Raw genomic sequence first — 20,820 nt, forward strand, 5'->3', positions numbered from 1 at the left:
TGGTAAGACCCACACATGAGAGTGATCCTAGGAAGAGGAGCTTGCGTGTATTTCTTTGTCTCTCTTCACCTTGAGCTCATGGACACCAGGATGGGAGGACTGGAGAGCCCCAAGTCCTGAGGAGTCCCTCCCTTGAATCACCTGCCGTATGGGACCATCAACAAGTACCATCTGTCGGGAATCAGGGCCTGCAGCAGAGCCAGTCTCCAGGCAACCTAACGAGCTCAGGTAGCCTGTACCAAGCTGCCTGATTGGTGGGAAGGGTCAGCAGAGAGGATCTTAAGCCCAGCAGTGGCAGTTCAGTAGCTGCTCAAAGCTTTTGCCCACAGCTATGGTAGCTCCGGCCTTGGTCCAGCCCTGCTCCTGCCTTGTCCCTCCCCAGGTAACCTGGTTCTGACCCTCAGCTCCGATTCCTCATCTCCAGCTTCGACTCCTACCCCGATTCTGACCCTGGGTTCCGACTCCTGGCTCTGACCCTTGGCGCTGGCATTTGGCCCCTGGCTCTGACCCACAGCTCTGGTTCTTGGCTGCAGGTCCTGCTCTGACCACTAAACCTGACCACCCACATCCCGCTCTCTGACACCGTCAAGCACGGATAGTCATTAGCCGCCTCTTCTATCTTCTTCCTGTGTTAACCCTGTTACTACAGCACCACCTGGAACGGGACTGATGTTCTGTCTGCGTCTCCAAGACGACAGCTGCAGACAAGAGCTACAATCACAGCTGAGACTTGGACATCACCAACTCACCCATAGGGAGCCACACTGTGAACTGGATGAAGATCTGTTCTTCTGTTAAGAAGAGCTACTGCTCAGAATGTGACTTCGGCATTACAGCTGCACCACCTTAGATGACTGCTTACAGCAAGACACATTAACAACCCCAGGACACTGACATCTTTGACCATTATGTTAGCAACCAGCCACTCAGTATGAGCACCTCTTCAGTTTTACTGAATGCAGGATTTAAAAGGTTAGTTGTGAACAGATACTTCACACTGGTTAATTTTAATGAGAGGGAAGGAACACTGGCCAGAATAGGGAAATAATAGATACAGAATATTTACTAAGTTAGATCTCTGCAACTCTGCAGGGCCGGATGAAATTCACCCTAGAGTACTTAAGAAACTAGCTGAAGCAATCTCTGAACCATTAGCGATAATCTTCCAGAACTCATGGAGGGTGGGTGAGGTTCATAACAAGGATAAACTTAAAAAAAAAAGGTTCTCAGGGAAGTAAAGACGGGACAGGCTAACTTCAATACCCAGAAAGATACTGGAAAAAATGATTAATCTACCAGTTTATTAAAAGCTAGAGGATAATAGGTGATAAGTAAGAACCAAGATGGATTTGTCAAGAACAAGCAGGGGTGGCTCTAGGCACAAGCAAAACAAGCACCTGCTTGGAGCAGCCCATTTGCAGGGATCGCAGGGAAGCTGAGAACCAACAGGGGGCTCTGGGAGCTGCAGTTCCTTGGTTAGCTCCCTGCCTACAGAGCCAGCCCTGGAGCAGGGAAAGAACTACATTTCCCAGCATTCCCTTGGCCACTACCAACTGGGAAGGAAGGAGGGGGACCTCATGCGGCAGCCTGCTGTGAGTGCTGTGAATGGTAGGGAGACCAGACTTTAACATTCAAAAAAACAGGACACTCCACGGGGAGGGAAGCCCCCCGCCACCATCCACTCCCTCCGACTGCCCCCCACAGAAACCCCAACCCATCCAACCCCCCTGCTCCCTGTCCCCTGATCACCCCCTGCTGGGACCCCTGCCTCTAACTGCCCCCCAGGACCCCAGCCCCCACCTAAACCTCCCTTCTCCTTGTCCCCAACTGCCCCCCTAGGACTCCACCCCCTAGCTGTCCCCTGACAAACCCCTGGGACTCCCATGCCTATCCAACCGCTGCCTGTCCCCTGACGGCCCCCCCGAACCCCTGACCCATCTAACCCCCCTTCTCCATGCTCCTGACTGCCCCCCCCGGAACCCTCCACCCCTTCTCCAACCCCCCAGCCCCCTTACCGTGCCACTCAGACCAGCTTGTCTGGTTCCGCGCAGCGCCAGACACACTGCTGCATACATGCTGCCGTGCTCCCCCGCAGAGCCCATGGAGCCCACAGCGCCCCCCCCCCTCCACCCCTACCCCAGCAGCTGCCTTCCAGATTTGAACACCTCAAAATTCAGGAGTGCTCAAGCTCAGTTTGGGCAGCTGCTACTTCATTTCTCCCAAATCAAATATATTGATCCACTGCAACTTGCTGTAGAAAAAGTAGGATAAAATTGAGCAAGAAATGCTTCCCAGTGGTTATTAGGACTGGAATTGCTATTTTCAACAGCCATTGCCTTTTGTTTGTTTGTTTGTTTGTTTGTTTAAAAGGAAGACAGTGATATTGCATTGGCAAATTCCCCATAGAAACAAAGAGTGGAACAAAAGAATAATAAAGGCACCTCAACTTTTCCTCATTTATGGAGGACAGTCTTATAATATGCATCCAGATATCCTCCAATCACACAAGGTGAAAATTGTTCCACTTTACTGCAGTTCTGTAACCATATGGGACCCAATCCTGTTTGTGTTCTGTGCACGTCCAAAATTCCTGCTGAATGACCCACCCTGGGAGCAAGTTTCCAGTGACCCAGGGCTGCGGCGGAAGGAGGGTGCTGGTGGGGGGGGAAGATCCCAGGGCTGGGGTGACAGGAGGTGTCTGTGGGGGGGCACTGGTGGGGGAGGAAGGGGGGAGCCCAGGACTGGGGCGGCAGGGGGGTGGGGGAAGGGCACTGGTGGGGGGGAAAGGGGGAAGCCCAGTGCTGGGGTGGCAGGGGGTGTGGGGCGGGGGGAGAGCCCAGGGCTGGGGCAGCAGGAGGGTGCGGGCGGGGGCCCAGGGCTGGGATTGAGGTAGCCAAATTTTTTTTTGCATGGGGCAGCAAAAAACCTAGAGCCGGCTCTGACACATACGCATCCATCAGATATTCTGCAGCTGCTGCATAGTTACCAGTCCTGGACATAGCTTGAGTTCATGGCTTGAATTTGGAGCTTGGGTTCGTAGCTTGTGGCAGCTAACTGGCCAGGAAAGCTGGGCACAAGGATGAGCTGGATCTCTGTTGGGCATGCACCTATGTCCTTCCATGTTGGCAGCAGACTGTTACCCTCCAAAGTCTCCCATCTCACCCATCCTTTTTGTAGGCTTTAGTTTGAATCCAGAGTCTATAGGTCTTGCTGTGTCACGCTGCCTCTGGGTTTGGTGATTGATCACCCGTCAATTGCAGTCGTGACTTTCAGCCTCGGACCTGGCTTTGATCTTCCTTCTATTGTACCTTTTCTTTTTAGGGTGGACTCTTCTCACTTTATCAGAGGAGTAGCCATGTTAGTCTGGATCTGTAAAAGCAGCAAAGAGTCTTGTGGCACCTTATAGACTAACAGACGTTTTGGAGCATGGGCATTCGTGGGTGAATACCCACTTCGTCGGATGCATTCTTACTATTCTTCCTATCTTCTCACTTTGTTAGGGCTCTTGTCTGCTTCTTCAGCCGGTGAGGTTTGAACTTTATTTCATCAGGACAGGCTGGGGCTGGAGGTTGATTCCATCATCTATACATACCTCAGTCACACATCTAAACTAAACTAATAAGATTACAGCAGGGTTTGCAATAATGAAGGTTGGAGGAAGCTTTTGCAAAATGGAGTGACCGTTTTAAAATACAGTTTGAATTACAATATGGCAAACAGTGAACAGAAGTTACAATGTAGGCAAGTGTAATGAATGGTGAACAGAAGTTACATTAATAAAGTGAACAATTAAAAACTTTAATTTATCAGTTCTACAAAACACATCAACTAAATTAATTTTTATTGATGACACTCTTTGCAGTAAACCATATGGAAAAAGAATTCCAATTACCTTTGTCCCTTGTTATGTATAACTTATTTTGTGCCTTACCCTTTCTGATTTTGTCCTTGCACGTATATGCTATTCTTTTGTAATCCTCCTTAATAATTCCACATTTTGTAGGATTTCTTTTTCATTTTCAGGTCATTAAAAAACTTCTGATGGAGTCATATGGGCCTCTTGCTATTCTTCCTATCTTCTCTTTGCATTTTATCTTTACTCGGAGACTTTCAGCTGGTCTGCTTCTCACCTCCTTCTGGACCTCAGAACAAGTGTACAATGCAATACTTTCTCTCTTTTTTTCCTGCCTGTCCTTCCTGAACAAGCTATAGCCCTCTATACCAATATTCCAGTCATGAGATTTAGCTCAGCAAGTATCTGTGATGCCAGTTAAGCTCAGTTATCACTTATGTATTAAAACTCCCAGTTCTTACTGTTTATTCCCCATTAGTATTACTCCTCCTAGAATCACAGAATTTCAGGGTTGGAAGGGACCTCAGGAGGTCATCTAGTCCAACCCCCTGCTCAAAGCAGGACCAAACCCAACTAAATCATCCCAGCAAGGGCTTTGTCAAGCCTGACCTTAAAAACCTCTAAGGAAGGAGATTCCACCACCTCCCTAGGTAACCCATTCCAATGCTTCACCACTCTCTGAGTGAAAAAGATTTTCCTAATATCCAACCTATAAACATCTAAGATTTTAAGCAGATGCCCCCATGGATTTCCCTCTTGTTTCTCCTATAATTCTGCTGCAATTTTCCACATCTACTTCTCCCCAAACATCTAGTCCTCTATTAAGGTCACTTGTTTTTACCTGGTGGCTTTTTTCACCTGCCCCCTCTGAACTTAATTTTAAGCTCTTCTCATAAGGTTGGTGAGTCAACGCATGAAGATGTTCTTCTCCTTCTTGGTCAGACGGACCCCAACTCTTCCCAGCAAACCTCCTTCCTGCAATAGCAGCCCGTGGTAGAGGAAGTCAAACCCTCCCATAGACCCATCTTCATAACCCTATTATGTGGATATGCTACCGTTGAGTGTGTATTGAGCAGAAAGAACACTCAGTGCAGGAGACAAGGGGACTGAGTTTAACTACAGATGTCAAGTTCACATACTTCCATTTTCAGTGACTAATCTCTTAAGCCAGTGGGGATGGCCATGGTACAAAAGTATTTCTGTAGATCAGCATGTGATTATTTGTATTGCAGCACTGCCTCATAGTCCCAGTCACAGACCAGGATCCCATTGCGCTAGGACCTGTACAGACATAGAACAAGATGGTCCTTAACTGTAATTAATTGACACATATTAACAGCACAACAAACGGACAAGAGGATAATAAAGCAAGCAAAAAAGCCCCCTTTGACCAGGTACCAGCATATAACTAATAGAATGCTACATATTTAGGGAATGTGAGGGCAGTTGACAGTCTGTGCCTCACGCTCCCAGTCTCCTGCCCAATCCCTGGCTGTGCTGCAAGGATGCTGTGGATCGGACGCTTGCTCTGGGGGTGGCCACACGCCCTCTGGCTCTAGGTGGCAGGATCCTTCTTCCCAGGGTCAGTCCCCCCATCAGGGTTATGATCCCCCTCCAAGTCTGGCCTGCAAGGCCTCTTGGCTGGGGGCATCTCCCTGTGCTGCGCCCGCTGCCCAGGGTCCCCCCTCGCTCCCCACAGTGCTCACTGCTCCAGCTTCAGCCCCAGCACTGATGCTGCTCTGCCTCCAGCTCCCTGGGCTGCTTTTCTGGCCCCTCTGGCTCTGGTTGCTGCAACTCTGCTCCCAGCACAGGTCTGCTCCCTGGGCTGCTTCTGTGGCCCTGCTCCCAGCACAGGTCTGCTCCCTGGGCTGCTTCAATTCATAAGGTAAGTTTGAGTGTTTGCTCTGAAACTGGAAGCCCCCACGGTGAGGAGAGAAACATCACCAGGTTGGAATGCAAGTTTGCCGCAGGAGCTGTCATCTTCTGGCCAACACAAGAAGGCCCCTGGACACCAGACAAACCCTTGTGAAACATCAGAAGACAAAGGACTTTTTTGATTGCTCTCCCCCCCGCCCGCCAAAGAAGGGATGTGCACATGGACTCGTCCCATCACCTTGAACTGTGGGGGAAGGGAATAAAAATCCCCGACAAGAAGAAACGGCACCTTTGTGGCTGTTTGAACTCTGAAGGGCCAGAGACTTGAAACTGAAGCCAGAGATCCCCAGGGGCTGCCTCCTGGGGTGCTCTGAAAGATGCCTTGAATAGACAGATCAGGACAATTCTGTCACTCTCAGGAGTTAGATGGTAACTCATTGGTTGTACAAGTTCACTTGCTTTGACCTGTAAATGACGCTCTTAGTCCTTTTCCCTAATTAATAAACCTTTAGCTAGTTTCTTACAGGATTGGCTACAGGCATCACTTTGATGCAGGATCGAGGGTGTCAAGTGATCTGGGGTAGGTGACTGGTCTCTTGGGTCTGGAAGCAACCTGAATGTGGTGTCATTTTTGGTGTAAGCAGGGGGGGCTCCAGGCACCAGCATGCCAAGCGCGTGCCTGGGGCAGCAAGCAATGGGGGTCGCTCTGCCAGTTGCCGCAAGGACAGCAGGCAGGTTGCCTTCGGCAGCATGCCTAAGGAGGGTCTGTTGGGCCCACGGCTGAATCCGCAGGACCGGGGACCTCCCGCAGGCAAGCCGCAGAAGGCAGCCTGCCTGCCTGCCATGCTTGGGGCGGCAAAATACCTAGAGCCTCCCCGGGTGTAAGTGACCATTTATCACTAAGTCCAGTTGTCTGGGTGGCAGGATAGACTGGAGAGTCTAAAGGGACTGCGTGTGACTCCATGGTAAGGCTCGTATAGTGATCCAGGCGTTCACAGTTACTGGCTTGGTGAAATCTGATTGTAGAACACACCACCAGCTTGGGGTGTCTGCCCTGATATTGGCAGTCTGCTCTGAGTTAGGCACTCATGGTCGTGAGCCACTCCAGACATGCACTGCACTCTGAATTGACACAAGCGCTCCTGGTGAGGATGCGCAGAGGTGACCGGGAGCATGTGTTCAACTTCCCATAATGCAGTGTTCTGCATCCCATAATATTTCACACCTCTTTTCAAAATCCCCAAAAACCTGTGTGTCCCTTCTCACTGTCTACCATCTCTGACAGAAGCATGGAGCATGCACAGCTCTGCACTACTCTCGTGAGTATTGTGAGCACGGGGCACCTGAGCCTGCAGAATTTGCAGAGTGTGACTCATTTCAGCCACATGAGGCACTTCAAAAACGTCCCTAATCACTCTGGGCTGGAATGACAGTGAGTGGCACAGTGGGATAGCTGCTCATGGTGCACTCTGCCTTGATACACGCACTCCTGGTGAGGCCACGCACCGCTGACTCAAGGAGTGCAGTGTGCACACGCACAAGCAATGTAATAACTGCGATGGCTGTATGCGTGGGCGGCAAGATATATACCCACATTGTGCCCAGGCACCAGCAATATTCAGAGCCCAGGGGCCCAGCTCCACCAATGTTTGGGGCCGGGTCTCCCCCCAGCCCCACCTACTGCCCCCCCCCGCACCTCCTGAGTGTCCTCCGCTGCCGCCCCCCCCCCTTGCTGACCCAGGAGCAGGGCATCCCTGCTTCTTCTGTGCAGCTCCATGCTGCCCTGCTGCAGGGTCCTAGTGCCCTCCAAATCGACTGCCAGGGCAGACTCTGAGCCTGCCCTTCTACCTCAGACCCTTCCCTTTTCCGGTGGGACCTCTATCAGCACATGCTCCCTCCACCCACAGTCATCACTCCTGCCCCATGCTGGGCAAGGAGGCAGCCCCATCCCCCGCCCCCAGTGTGGCTACAGTCAGGGAAAACAGCAGGGGAGGGGCAGCACGGAGCACCCCCTGGCACCCACCATGGGGGAGGCGAGGGAGATTCCTGGACCTGAGAGGGGCTCTAGGAGCACATGCAGTGACAGTGCTGGGGGTGAGTGTACTGCTGGGGGGGTGGGAAAGGGGGGCTCGTTCCCCAGAGCTCGCTGCTGCCGGCAGGGAAAGGGCTGGGGGGAGTCCTCCTCTCTGGCCCCTGTCCTGGAGCAGCCTGCCTGCACCCCAAACTCATCCCCAGCCCTGCCCCACCCCAGAGCCCATACCCCCAGCCAGAGCTTTCATCCCCCCACCACATCCTCAACCCTAGCCCTGAGCCCCTCCAGCACCCCAAGCCCCTCATCCCCAGTCCCAGCCAGAGCCCTCATCCCCCCACACCCGAACCTTCTGCCCCAGCCCTGAGCCCCCTCCTGCATCATGAACCCCTCATCCCCAGCCCCACCCCACAGCCCTCACCCCAGACCCCTCCCCTCTGCCATAGCCCTGAGCTCCCTCCCACATCCCAAACCCAGCCCCACCCCTGCATCCCCTCCCTTCTCCAAATTCCCTCCCAGCGCCTGCACCCTGCACCCCTCCTGCACCCGAGACCTCCTCCCCCACTCAAAATCCCTCCCAGAGCCTTGGGTAGGTGGGGGGGCAGAGATTTGGGGGGGGCAGAGTTTGGGCAGGGGCGGGTTCTGGGCAACACCAAAATGTCTACAAACCTGCCGCCCATGCTCCTGTATGCACAGAATAGATATGGCAGCATAACCTCCCAGTCATTCTGGCGTCTATCCACATACATTTTCAACATAGACTTCAGGGTTCCATTGAACCGTTCTACTAGACCGTTAGTCTGGGGGTGGTAGGGAGCAGCTTTCAGGTGCTTCACCCCAAATAACTCCCACAACTGCTTGAAAACATCCGACATAAAGTTAGACCCACGGTCAGACAATATTTCCTTGGGAAAACCCACTCTGCTAAAAATAGAGAACAAGGCCACTGCCACTGTCTCTGCCTCAATATTAGCCAAGGCTACAGCCTCAGGATATCTGGTAGCAAAATCTACCAACACCAGGATGTATTTCTTCCCATTTTTGGAAGGTTTGGGGAGTGGCCCTACAATATCCACAGCCACTCTGGCAAACGCCTCCCCAGTAACGGGCAGAGGCTGGAGGGGCACCTTGCTAGGCCCCCTTTAACCCCTTACGCTTCTGGCACAGTTCACAGCTCCTGCAGTAATCTCTCACCGACCCAAAAAGGTGAGGCCAGTAGAAATTTTGCTCTAGCCTGTCACATGTTTTGCCTAGACCCAGATGTCCTGCAAATGGACCATCATGAGCCAACTTCAACAAATCATTGCGGTAACTCTCAGGTACCACAAGATGTTTGCGAACTGCTGCTTGGAAATTCTTCCTTCCCCTAGGCGGCTCCCTATACAACAGCCCATCCTGCATAAAAAACCTGCCTCTCTCTTCACTGGCTGGGACCTGACTCTCTCTAGAGATACATCACTTTGCTGAGCCACAATGAATTCACTTTGGGTTTTGTTTGAATTCAGAACCATCTCTGATATTTCAGACAAACCCTCACCTGATTCATCTTGAGAGACACTCTCTGTCTGTTTGCCGTTCCCTCACTGCCATCAGTCAGGGTATTTGCCACAGACCCAAACTCCCTCTGTGACCTGGTCACCACATTAACTTGGCCAGGCACCCCCAGTATGTTATTTCCTACCAAAACATCCGCCGGAATTAAATCCCGGACAGCAGCCTTCACATCCCGTTTAAAGCCATCCCACTCAAGGTGGATTCTAGCCATCGGCAGGTCCACAGAGTACTCAGATAGTGCTACTATCGTCACATATTCCCCAGGGAACATGTCCTCTGGCTTCACCAGATGTCCCTTGACTTTAGTTACATCCGAGCCAGTGTCTTGCCATCCCATGCATTCAACACCATTGACCTTTGCCTCCATAATAAACCTCTCACTCCCTTGCCATGCCTTAGTTCTGACATAACTGGTGAGCTCATCACCTCCTCCCATACCACTGGAGACGATGGGGTTGGCATTAGCCACTGCTTTGCTTGCACCTGAACTTAAGGTGGTGCTGTTGAGGCTTGGTTCAGCCTGAGTGCTCAGGGTAATGGAGTTGGCATTTACTGCTGGCTTTGGGCTGCCCTTCAGTGTCGGGCAATCTGGTCTCATGTGGCCGAGCATGCCACAGTGATAGCAGGTAACCTGTTCCGTCCTGGGATGCGAGTTCCTACCCTCCAGGCCCCCTAGGGCTCCTTTAGAAGAGTCAGGGCCGGTTTACTTTTAAATCCTTCCTTCCTCTTGAACTGGGGAGAATGGTGATTATTTTTCCCCAGGGGTTTACATCCTTCCCGAGCCCTGTTTTGGGTATGGGCATCCGCAATCTCTGCCGCCCGTAGGACTGACTCAGGGTCCCTATCACACACAGCTGCTCTAACATGGTCAGGCACAATGTCTAGGAACTGTTCCAAAGTTATCAAATCCAGCAGTTTTTCAAAACTCCCATGTGCCATTGCTCCCATAACCCACTTTTTAACAAAACCCATCAGCTTATGAGCACATTCTACAAAAGTCCAATCCTTAGACATTTTAAACTCTCTAAATTTAACTCTGTAAGATTCAGGAGTAACCTTGAACCACCTTAACACAGAATCTTTAAACCGCTCATAATCTAAGGCTTCTTGTTCCCCCAATTCATTAAATACCTCCCTGGTTTTTCCAGTCAGTCTGGTCAGCAGGGCAGGCATTTGCTGACCTTCTGGGATCTGGTACAGATTGCAGAGGCATTTAAAGGTAGGCAAAAACTCCTCTATATCCTCAGTATCACTGTAAATGGGACACATCCTTTCCCAGTTTTTCTCATGGTGGTGGGGAAGGGGGCGATGATTTTCTCTCTTCTTCCATTACTTGGAGCTGAAGTTTGTCCATCTCCTGTTCCATCTTGTGAGTCTCCTGTTCAGCAGCCAGCAGCTCCAGACGCCCCTTACAAGCTCTCTCTTATCAGCCTCCTTCTTTCTCTCATCAGCCTCCTTCTTTCTTTTATCAGCTTCTTTCTCTCTCTCATGGCCTCCTTTCTTTTATCAGCTTCTTTCTCTAGTTCAGCTATTTTTTGCTTCTCCAGCAATCGAAGATCTGCTAGATTCCGTTCATGCTCAAGTTGCAGTTTACTTGTCGTCTTTTGCCCTCTAATTCTTTCTGCATCTTCTGTATCCTCAGGTAAGGGCTGCGCTCTTGCCCCCTGATCACTGGCCATTAACAGATTTCTGAGTTCTTGATTTGTTGATTTCTTTCTAAAGCTTATCCCCTTTTCTGAACACAAATTTTCCAGGGCTTTTTTGTCAAGTCCCCCATATGCTCTTTGCTCAGCCATTGCAGCAGCTCTTTAACCAGTCAAACTCTCAAAACCAAAATTCAGATTTATATAGCAGGGGTTATGACCCAAAGCTTAATTGACATGATTCTGTGGATCCAAGCATGACTACGCCACTGTGACAGTGCTGGTTCTGGCAGGACCCCACTGAGAGTGCCAATTCAGGACCAAATGCTTAAACAGGGTAGTTACAGCCCAAGGCTGGGGTTCTTCTACCTCTAAGGCAAACCAAACCAGCCAAACAAAGAGGACTTTGGTTGCAACCATGTTCTATATGGTCCCAGATTATATCAATAACGTCACACCAGGATTTCACTCCAGTTGCCTGGGAGGAATTCTGCATTCTGTGTCCTATAGAGGTTACTCCCTATTCTCTCTTTGCAGCTCACTGTGGTTGTTCTGCGAATTAGCTGCTGGTTGTGTTGTTCTTGTGTGGAAGCAGGGAAAGAAAGAGAGTGTTTAAGTGCAGGCATTTAAGTGTCAGAGACAGAACAACTATTGAGCTAAGTCTTAGCCTAATATCGTGAGACCTGTAGAAGCAGGGCTCACGTCAGAAGCAAGTGGAAAACAGCAGAATAGTCAGTGTGACCTAGCCTTGAGATAACAATGTTTTGAGAAGAGCAAGTGAGAAAATACTGGAATAGATAGCAAATAATCTAAATAAAATTTAAATGTTTTTAATTAATGCACATCACAAAGTATAAATGCTTGTGAGATTTTGCTTGTACTTTGGAGAAACTGAGGCAGAGATGCTCTCTGCCAGCTGTATTCTTCCCCTCCAATTGCCTGAATAAAGCTGTCTCTGATTTGTTGCCTCCAGCCTGAGAGTGGAGTTTTGTTTCTTCCACATGGGATATATGTATTCAAAACCAGTAGAGGGAATTTACGATATTGTACTTACACACAATAAACACAAACTGAGAATATTCTTAATTTGTTAAAACTTAAGCTCTCTTTCCGTGCAGCAGGAAAGTGAACATTTACTTCTCCCTAGATGATGCCGGACAGTAGTGCAACTTGTGCATTTTACAGTTGCACCTCTTACTGTAATATAAAATTCACCTGTTATCACTATAGGTCTCCTGCACATCTACCAACGTGATATATGCCATCATGTGCCAGCAATGCCCCTCTGCCATGTACATTGGCCAAACCGGACAGTCTCTACGCAAAAGAATAAATGGACACAAATCTGACATCAGGAATCATAACATTCAAAAACCAGTGGGAGAACACTTCAACCTCTCTAACCACTCAGTGACAGACTTGAAGGTGGCAATTTTGCAACAAAAAAACTTCAAAAACAGACTCCAAAGAGAAACTACTGAACTTGAATTAATATGCAAACTAGATACTATTAACTGTGGCCTAAACAAAGACTGGGAATGGTTGGGTCATTACACCAATTGAATCTATTTCCCTATGTTAAGTTCTCCTCACACCTTCTATGGGCCATCTTAATTATCACTTCAAAAAGTTTCTTTTCCTCCTGCTGATGATAGCTCATCTCAATTGATTAGACTCTGCCTGTTGGTATGCATACTTCCACCTTTTCATGTTCTCTGTATGTATAAATATCCCCTGTCTGTGTGTTCCATTCTATGCATCCGAAGAAGTGAGCTGCAGCTCACGAAAGCTCATGCTAAAATAAATTTGTTAGTCTTTAAGGTGCCACAAGTACTCCTGTTCTTTTAACTGGTAAGCTGTGACTCTTACTGATGCATGCTGTCTCCGTGTTTAGCACTTCAACATGCAAGTTTTACACTAACAGAGCACACTTTTGCTGGAAAAAATACGAGACATGCTTTGCTGCCAACTTCCACCTAGGACATGCAACATCTGTACTGGTGCATACCTGTTTAACTGGAATATGCATGCTAATGCAAGCTGATTACTGTAGCATTTAATATTTGCACTAGTACAGATCCTGCTCAGAAATATGCAAAATTTTTCTTGGTCAAATGAGTCCTGTACTAGTTACAAGGTTTATAGGCTTCCAACTGGATTTCTTAGTTCCACAAATCTTTTAACTAATATAAAAACCTAAATTCAATATTGTCTACTCTTAATCAAAAAGGCAATATCTTCTACTTTATTTAAAAACAAACGCTTGAATGATGTTAATGTTATAAAAGTATCAGAGGGGTAGCCGTGTTAGTCTGGTTCTGTAGAAGCAGCAAAGAGTCCTGTGGCACCTTATAGACTAACAGACGTTTTGCAGCATGAGCTTTCGTGGGTAAATACCCACTTCTTCGGATGCAATGTTATAAAAGGTGTCTGTCAGGATCTGCTGCATGCTTAAAGTGTTTGAGGAGATGAATATCTAATGAATGAATTACTGACTGTGACTATTTAATCACTGTAGGTGATTGACATCATGAGGGTGAATGTGGACAAGGTTTTGGAACGAGATCCAATGCTGTCAGAGTTGGATGATGCACTGCGGGCGGAATTTGAGACCAATGCTACCAAGCTGAAAAAAAAGTATTGGTGGAAGAACTGTAAGGTAACCATGACTTGAGTATTTCCAATGCAAATTAATGTGACTAAGAACTATAAATTGTTGAATACTCCATAAAGGGGAAGAAATCCAAATAACTTTGGCCAATTTCTGCAGCGTTTACTCATGGTGAATAGTATTTAAGATTACAACATCTGGTCCTTAATGAGCATCTGGATAAGTGAAGTAGATGAACTTTCCAAAAGTTGGGTGTCCTGGCCAAGTTCCTTTACACAAAACATTCTCCAAGACACAAATGTGGCTAAGGAGAAACGAATGTACTAGTTTAAGGTGTTGGAGATCTAGAAGGAAGAAATTCAGTGATATGGATTGAATGATGACAAAACACACAACAGCACGGAGAACCTTTAGTCTCTGACAGTCACGTGTGCTAATTACAGGAAGGCCTGGAAGCCTACTCTTTCTTTGCTGAGAAGCCAAGACAGAGTGGAAAACATTAATTTGTAAGGCAGGGGAGCAGTAGTTGAGTCTAGAGAAGAAGCTTTTGCCCTCTTTTAAAAATATCTAAGTGAGCTGTTTGTACTAAATTATGTGCTTTTTTTTAACAGATATGGGCAGTGTTGATAGCATTTGTTCGCATCATCATCATCATCACCATCACTGGTATGTATTTAGCTAAAGTACTATTTTGTCAGTAGGACTAGAGTACATGAGGCATAATCTGTAAATTGAATGCAAAAAGTTGTTTATGTAACACACTCTGGTTGTGACTGCTAGTACGTAGGTCATAATATTCAAAAGTTAAGGTTCACACAGTAACGCTAACTTAGCCATATTGCATGCTTGACATATGCAGTAGTTCAAAGTAGTACTTACACTGCTTAATTGATGTTTGAACATAATCTGTGTGATGTGGTGAAGTTATGGCTTCTGTGGGAACCTTAACTGTTGAATCTCAGGCTTTTTTGCATTGAGCAGAAATGGGATCATGCAGGAGACTGGGACCCCTGAGTCCCAGTCCCAGCTCTGCTAGTGACTCTGAGCGTGACCAGGTCACGTGACCACTTCTTTGCCTCAGTTTTTCCAATCTTTAAAATGGGGATAATGACGCATACCTCACAGGGGTTTCCAAAGAGTAACATGAAATGTTTTGAGAACTTAGATAACAGAAGCTGTGGACATACACCTTTCTCAAATTCATCTTTCATGGTATTTCTACATTTATTAATCCTTTAGACTCCAGGTTCAACACCCTTATGTCACTTTTTGTTCTTGCAAAGCAGTCTGGCCCTCTTCTATCGGGTCACATCCTTTTCTTAATCCCCATATGGGTACTCCAGCCAATCAGAATCCCCTTGCTGTCTTCCAGCCCAGAAGCCAGGCAAAACAAAGAACAAAAAAAGTAGGGAAGCTTCATATGAGACTCCTTCTCCAATCCTCAATAGTGCCAAGATAGCAAGGTAGTTAGGCCAGGTCTACACTTTAAACTTACCCCTGCATGCCATTGATAGAACTATGTGTGAAAAATCCACACCTGTGAGCGACGCAGTTACACCTACTTAACCCCTGTTGTAGACAGCGCTACGTGGCCAGGAGAGCTTTTCCCCTCGACATAGCTACTGTCCCTCATGGAGGTGGATAAACTATGCCAATGGGAGAAGCTGTCCCATCAGGGTAGTATTATCTTCACTGAAGCGCTACAGCAGTCCAGCTGCACTGGTGCCACTGCAGGTCTACACTTAAAACCCTGCCCTTAGACTCAGTTCAGGCAAGAGCCTTGATCTGACAAGCCTCACTTGAGTGCAGGAAACACCACTGACTTCATGCACTAGCTTTCCTGCTGGAGCAGAAGCCTGGGAGAGGAGGAGGACAGGCAGTTCTCAAGGATTCATCACCGGTGAACAAGCTGTTTAAACAGAAGTATATTGCAGTAGAAGCTGTAAGAGAAAAGACATTTATGCTCCCTTGTTTGATATCCAGATTTCACTTGTCCCAAATTCTGAATGTTGGCGGATGTACCCATATGTATACAACAGCCACAAGCCCATCATTATAACTGGTAACAAACCTGTAAATACAAATGCAAGTGGAGATGTTTCTGGTGAGTGCAAGCAGGGCCGGCTCCAGGTTTCTGCTGACCCAAGTGGTGGGGGAAAAAAAAAAGCCAATCGGCGGCACTTCGGTGGCAGCTCAGTAGTGCCGCTCCATTCTTCGGCAGCACTTTGGGAACGGGTCCTTCACTCCCTCTCTTCCTCTTTGGCGGCACTTCGGTGGCAGCTCTAAGAAGAAGAGAGGGACTGAGGGACCCGCCGCCAAATTCCTGCCAAAGACCTGGACTTGCGGCCCCAATAGTGGATGGAGTGCCGCCCCTTTGTATTAGCCGTCCCAAGCACCTGCTTCCTTAGCTGGTGCCTGGAGCCGGCCTTGGGTGCAAGGAAGACTGTGGATTCATATTCTGGTCATAGCAGAGCCAGGGAGCTTATGACTAGTTACACTGCTTGGTGTTCAGCTGTTTGAATTTGTGATGTAGCTGTTAACAAGCTTTCCAGCAGGATTAATTTACTCTCCAACTCTGACAGCATATTCATTTCTCATCTTTGGGCCTGTTTGTAACACAATCTACAGCAACTAATTGTGATGCTACAAACAGAATTGTGACCATAGGTGAGAAATACCCAGGACATGAATTCTAAAAGCCAAGCCTGTGCATGCAGGGGCGGCTCTAGGAATTTGGCCGCCCCAAGCAGTCATGCCTGCGGGAGGTGCTGGTCCCGCGGCTCGGGGAAACCTCCCGCAGGCATGACTGCGGAGGGTGCGCTGGTCCCATGGCTCCAGTGGACCTCCCGCAGCTGCGGAGGGTTCGCTGGTCCCACGGCTCCGGTGGAGCATCCGCAGGCATGCCTGCGGGAGGTCCACCCGAGCCGCGGGACCAGCGAACCGTCCGCAGTCATGCCTGCGGGAGGTCTACCCGAGCCGCGGGACCAGCGCACCCTCTGCAGTCATGCCTGCGGGAGGTCCGCTGTCCCGCGGCTCCATTGGACCTCCTGCAGGCATGACGGCGGAAGGTCCGCCGGACCCGCCTGCCGCCCTGCCGGCAAAATGCCACCCCATGCGCGCGCTTGGCACGCTGGGGTCTGGAGCTGGCCCTGTGTGCATGAATGAAACTATGGTAAAACAAACACAGGAAATTATTTAGAATTTCCTTTTGTTGAATATTTTGAGTGTTCCGTTGCTCAAGTCTTTAAGTTGCAGAATTGTTTTATGCCTCTTTGATGTGGGGCAAGAGGACTGTCGCTTTTCCAATCCTTATTTTTCTGTTATAGTCTGGAGTGTATCCTCATGAGTTACAAGAAGAAATGCAAACCAGTGGAAGCCATCTCTCTCCTTCAAACCTGCTGTATTCTCAAGCTCTCACCTACTGATATATAAAGCAAAATTATTTCGATTAGTCATGTGATAACTTTCTCTCATTTATAGGAAATGTGCCTTTATTTAAAAGTTACACTCCTAATTTTAAAATACTAATAAGCACAGGCCACACCTTGCACAGTGCCTTGGTAATCTTGAGTATGAGCTGGTGAAGAGGATTTCATGTTTGCATTTCAGAATCTAGAAGCAATGTATTGTTGCCAGTGACGACAGCATTCTAGATCAATGTGAAGAGTATGTTTGGGTATCTGTCCTCTTCGCTGTCTCCTTCATGCCTCAATTTAAAGATGTCTCTTCTGACACACTACTAAAGGAATGGGAACCAAATCTTAAATTTGTGCCTTCTTGGAAGAAACTCTGAATACGTCTGCCATTTGAACAGACTTTGCCTGCCTTGCCTTACTCCATTAATGCCTTCTGACTAGTTGTGGAAGAACCTGCCACCCTTGTAAACACTACTTGTCATTCACTGCTGTTTTATCAATATGCAGTTAAATTCTATTATTGAAGTTCTAAATATTGGAGCACTGAACCGTTAGTGCTGCCTTGTGGTATTTCTGATTAAACACATCTCTATAAGGTGTTTACATTTTCTTCAAAAGACAGTCTGTCACTTTTTGGTGTCAGTTTAATCTGAAAGAGTATCTTTAAAAATGTTTAGTGTTTGTAATGTAGACACTTACCAAAGTTGGTTTTGTTTGGGGGTTTTGTCTTTTGCCAAAAAGTAGTTCAGTGAAAACTTTTCTCTGCAAGCCAGCAAGATGTTTCCAGTGTAGAATCAGTGCCAAATGTAGTTTAAAAATGTATATATATTTATATGTAATCTGTTTGCATTACTTCACAAATTGTCTTCCCTCTAAACTAGTCCTCTGAGTGAATGTTCCCTTAGGACTTCAGGAAAGGTTGGTAACAAACGCCGTTGCCTCTTCCCTCTTCTCGACAAACTTTTTCGGTATGGCTGACTGTTCTCCATGAGGAGGGAAAGAAATAACTTGGTGCTTCACCCAGAGTCACCACTATGTGTACCCTCTAGTCTGTCTGTTTCTAATTTCTTTCCAGTCCTTGTTTCTACTTCCTCTGTATAGTTTTTCCTTTCTCTTGTCTCTTTTTTCCTCCCTTACTTTGCTCTGTTGGCTTATAATTAACTATCTGAGGCCTTGCCTGTGTCTTTGAGGATGAAGAGGGAGAGAAAGGCAAGGATTTCTTTGCCTGCTGAAGTAATTTCTGTTCTATCTTCATCACTGCAGTGACTTCTTTGAATGTACAAAGTCTCTTAGAAAAATAACTCGACTGTATAAATGCACCATGGACCAGTAACAAAGCTAACAGTACAAAAATGTAATCTTATTTACTCACAATTAAGAAACTTTTTATTATTATGTTTATGCTGCAGCTTTTAAAGAAATATCAACTCTCTGTACTAGTTCCTACACTGTCAGAGGTTTCTAAGTGTATGTCACCAGGGAGGCGTGTGTCCCTGCACTGTGTTGGCCTTTGTAACTTTTAATAAAGCAGCTGTTGAAACTACCATGTGTTCCTCAGCGTGTGTGTGTGTGTGTGGGGGCTGTTAGGAAGAAAGGTCTCTGCTGCCTTGTGCTGCTGGGGAGGCGGCTGCACCTCCTGGGCGGGCATTGAGGGCAGAGTGGCCCATGGATGGTTGCCGTGCTGGGCCAAGCTGTAGCCCCAGATCCCCACCCTGGGTGATGGGCGGGGGGAGGGCAGAGGGAGCTGGGTGCTGAGGCGGCGGCTCGAGCCCCAGCCAGTAGGTGGTTCCGTCTCTAGATTTAGCCCCTCAGGGGGTTGGGGGTGGCTGCGTGCGTGTGTTCCCTCTGTGTGCTGTCCCAGCTCTGTGCACACAGCTGACACAGCAGATCTCGAGAGAACCCCCAATGACCACAGACTCTAGAAAGAAACAAAGGCACGTCGGCCAGGTTTATTGTCGAAGAAAAACACAGTCTCCAGCTCCCTGGCATAGAATTCCAAGGTGCTGCTGAGGTGTGGCCAGCTAGTACTTATGTGCTCCCTGACAATGGACTCAGCTCAGTCACTGGTGGGACTTTCCACTGCCCCCGAGGCTGGCCAAAGACACTGCCCCAGGGATGCATTCTTATACACCGGTACAAACACGTTACACATCACTCCTGACGTATTGAGGTGCAATCCTTCTACCTAGCAAGGTACAACCCTTCTACGTAGTAAGGTGCCGCCTCTCACCTTGTACATGTTGGTTCGAACAAAACAACTCTCCATCATATTACCCTTTTGGCCCTGTCATTGGGATGGGTCAACCTGTTCCTTGTTATCTGTGAGTATACAAGTATGCAAATGTTCTGATATCTGATGTCTCTTTTCGCAGCATCAGCCCTTTTCTTGCCAGCTTCTGAGAGCAGGGTCTGCCTCTGGCTCACAGCTTAACTTTGCTTTATGTTAGTAAAGTCTTGACCATTACTTTGGTCCAAGCCTTAGTCCTCATACTGGGCCTCTGATAAGGGTTTATCTTTCAGGGCCTCCTCTTACTACAGGGGCTCCCTGACAGCCGCTCTGCCCCACCACACTCGTATTGCCCTATGGGAATGCAGGGGTGGGGGCGGCCCAGGGCCCAATGGGAGGCAGCTGTGTGGTGAGTCGGAGGCCGAGCCTGCTCACTGTGGGGCTGTGTGAGGCTCTCAGGAAGGGGGAGAGAGACCCCGCTAGCGGCTTGACCCTGGAGAGTGATGGGGGAGCCCGAGCTCTAGGGGTTCTACCTAAAGAACCACCGGGCTGAGGGCAAGGGCTGTAACTCTCTGGCCTTCGGGGGGCTCAATAAGCCCTCCTACAAGCTGGAGTGCAGGTGAGGGGTTGCAGGGGCTCTATAACAACCACACCCGGGCAAAATGAGACATGGATTTATATTCACCCTGTACTGAATTGCAGCCACTTCTGGGGTGAAGGGCAGTAGCTGCATAACAACACACAGCAACACTGCACAGGGATTGCCTGCCCAGCACTGAAATGCAGACATCTCTGGATGGAGCACAGCTGATGTGCAACAGCACTCAACAACACTACACAGGGATCACTCACCCAGCACTGAAATGATGCCACCTCTGGGGTAGGAATGCAGCAGCTGCTGAACAGCCAAAGAGAGAACACTACTCACAGTTTACAACAGGGTGCAAAGAAGACTCTCACTTCCATTTGAAACTTCTGGGGGAGTTTAACAGCATGTTCTGTTTCTGTAACCTGAGCTGAACAGCAGCCAGGGCACAATAGTTGGGTCTGCACTGTGGGTAACCAGACAACAGCTCTGGCATGAGGGATTTGCTCTGACTGATGGAGAGAGGAATGAGGTAGGGAGCCAGTCAAGCCTGGGGAAACAAATTCCTTCTCCAGGAGGCTTTGCTCCAGGATCTTGGAGCCCAGGCTCTACAGCCATTAATTACTGCACCACCCAGCCAGAAGGGAAGGGCTGGGGCAGGTCTCTGCACTCCACATGTCACACACAGACAAGGCAGAACGAACCATGTCACAGAATGAATCAATTGCAGAGCCTGGACTAAAACCCAGGAATCCTAACTGCCAGCTCTCTGCTCTGACCATTAGACCCCACTCCGCTTGCAGTCAGGATTGAACCCAGGAGTCCTGACTCCTAGACCCCGCCCCCCTCCACCATTCCTCTAATCCAGTGGTTCTCAACCAGGGTTACATGGGCCCTGGGGGTATGCAGAGGGTCTTCCGGGGGTACATCAACAGGCTACATAAAAGCAACAAAGAATCCTGTGGCACCTTATAGACTAACAGACGTTTTGCAGCATGAGCTTTCGTGGGTGAACCCACGAAAGCT

General features: G+C 48.5%; 1 protein-coding gene across 4 annotated transcripts; it reads left to right on the plus strand.

Annotated features, from left to right (window-relative positions):
• Window positions 1-1,548: 1,548 nt before the first annotated feature.
• On the plus strand, window positions 1,549-18,516 carry LOC123351406 (vesicle-associated membrane protein 3-like). Of its 4 annotated transcripts, none has more exons than XM_044990727.1 (4): window positions 1,549-1,608; window positions 13,473-13,613; window positions 14,177-14,231; window positions 17,175-18,516. In XM_044990727.1, exons 1-4 carry the CDS (start codon window positions 1,606-1,608, stop codon window positions 17,216-17,218), a joined length of 243 nt encoding a protein of 80 aa, XP_044846662.1. In that variant the 5' UTR covers window positions 1,549-1,605; the 3' UTR covers window positions 17,219-18,516. The 4 variants fall into 4 exon arrangements, with proteins under 4 accessions (XP_044846662.1, XP_044846659.1, XP_044846661.1 ...); XM_044990724.1 differs by having other exon boundaries at window positions 1,553-1,592; XM_044990726.1 differs by lacking the exon at window positions 1,549-1,608 and adding an exon at window positions 2,449-2,509 and having other exon boundaries at window positions 16,892-18,516.
• Window positions 18,517-20,820: the final 2,304 nt, after the last annotated feature.

Source organism: Mauremys mutica, chromosome 17 (assembly GCF_020497125.1).
Source record: "Mauremys mutica isolate MM-2020 ecotype Southern chromosome 17, ASM2049712v1, whole genome shotgun sequence".
Lineage (NCBI taxonomy): Eukaryota > Metazoa > Chordata > Testudines > Geoemydidae > Mauremys > Mauremys mutica.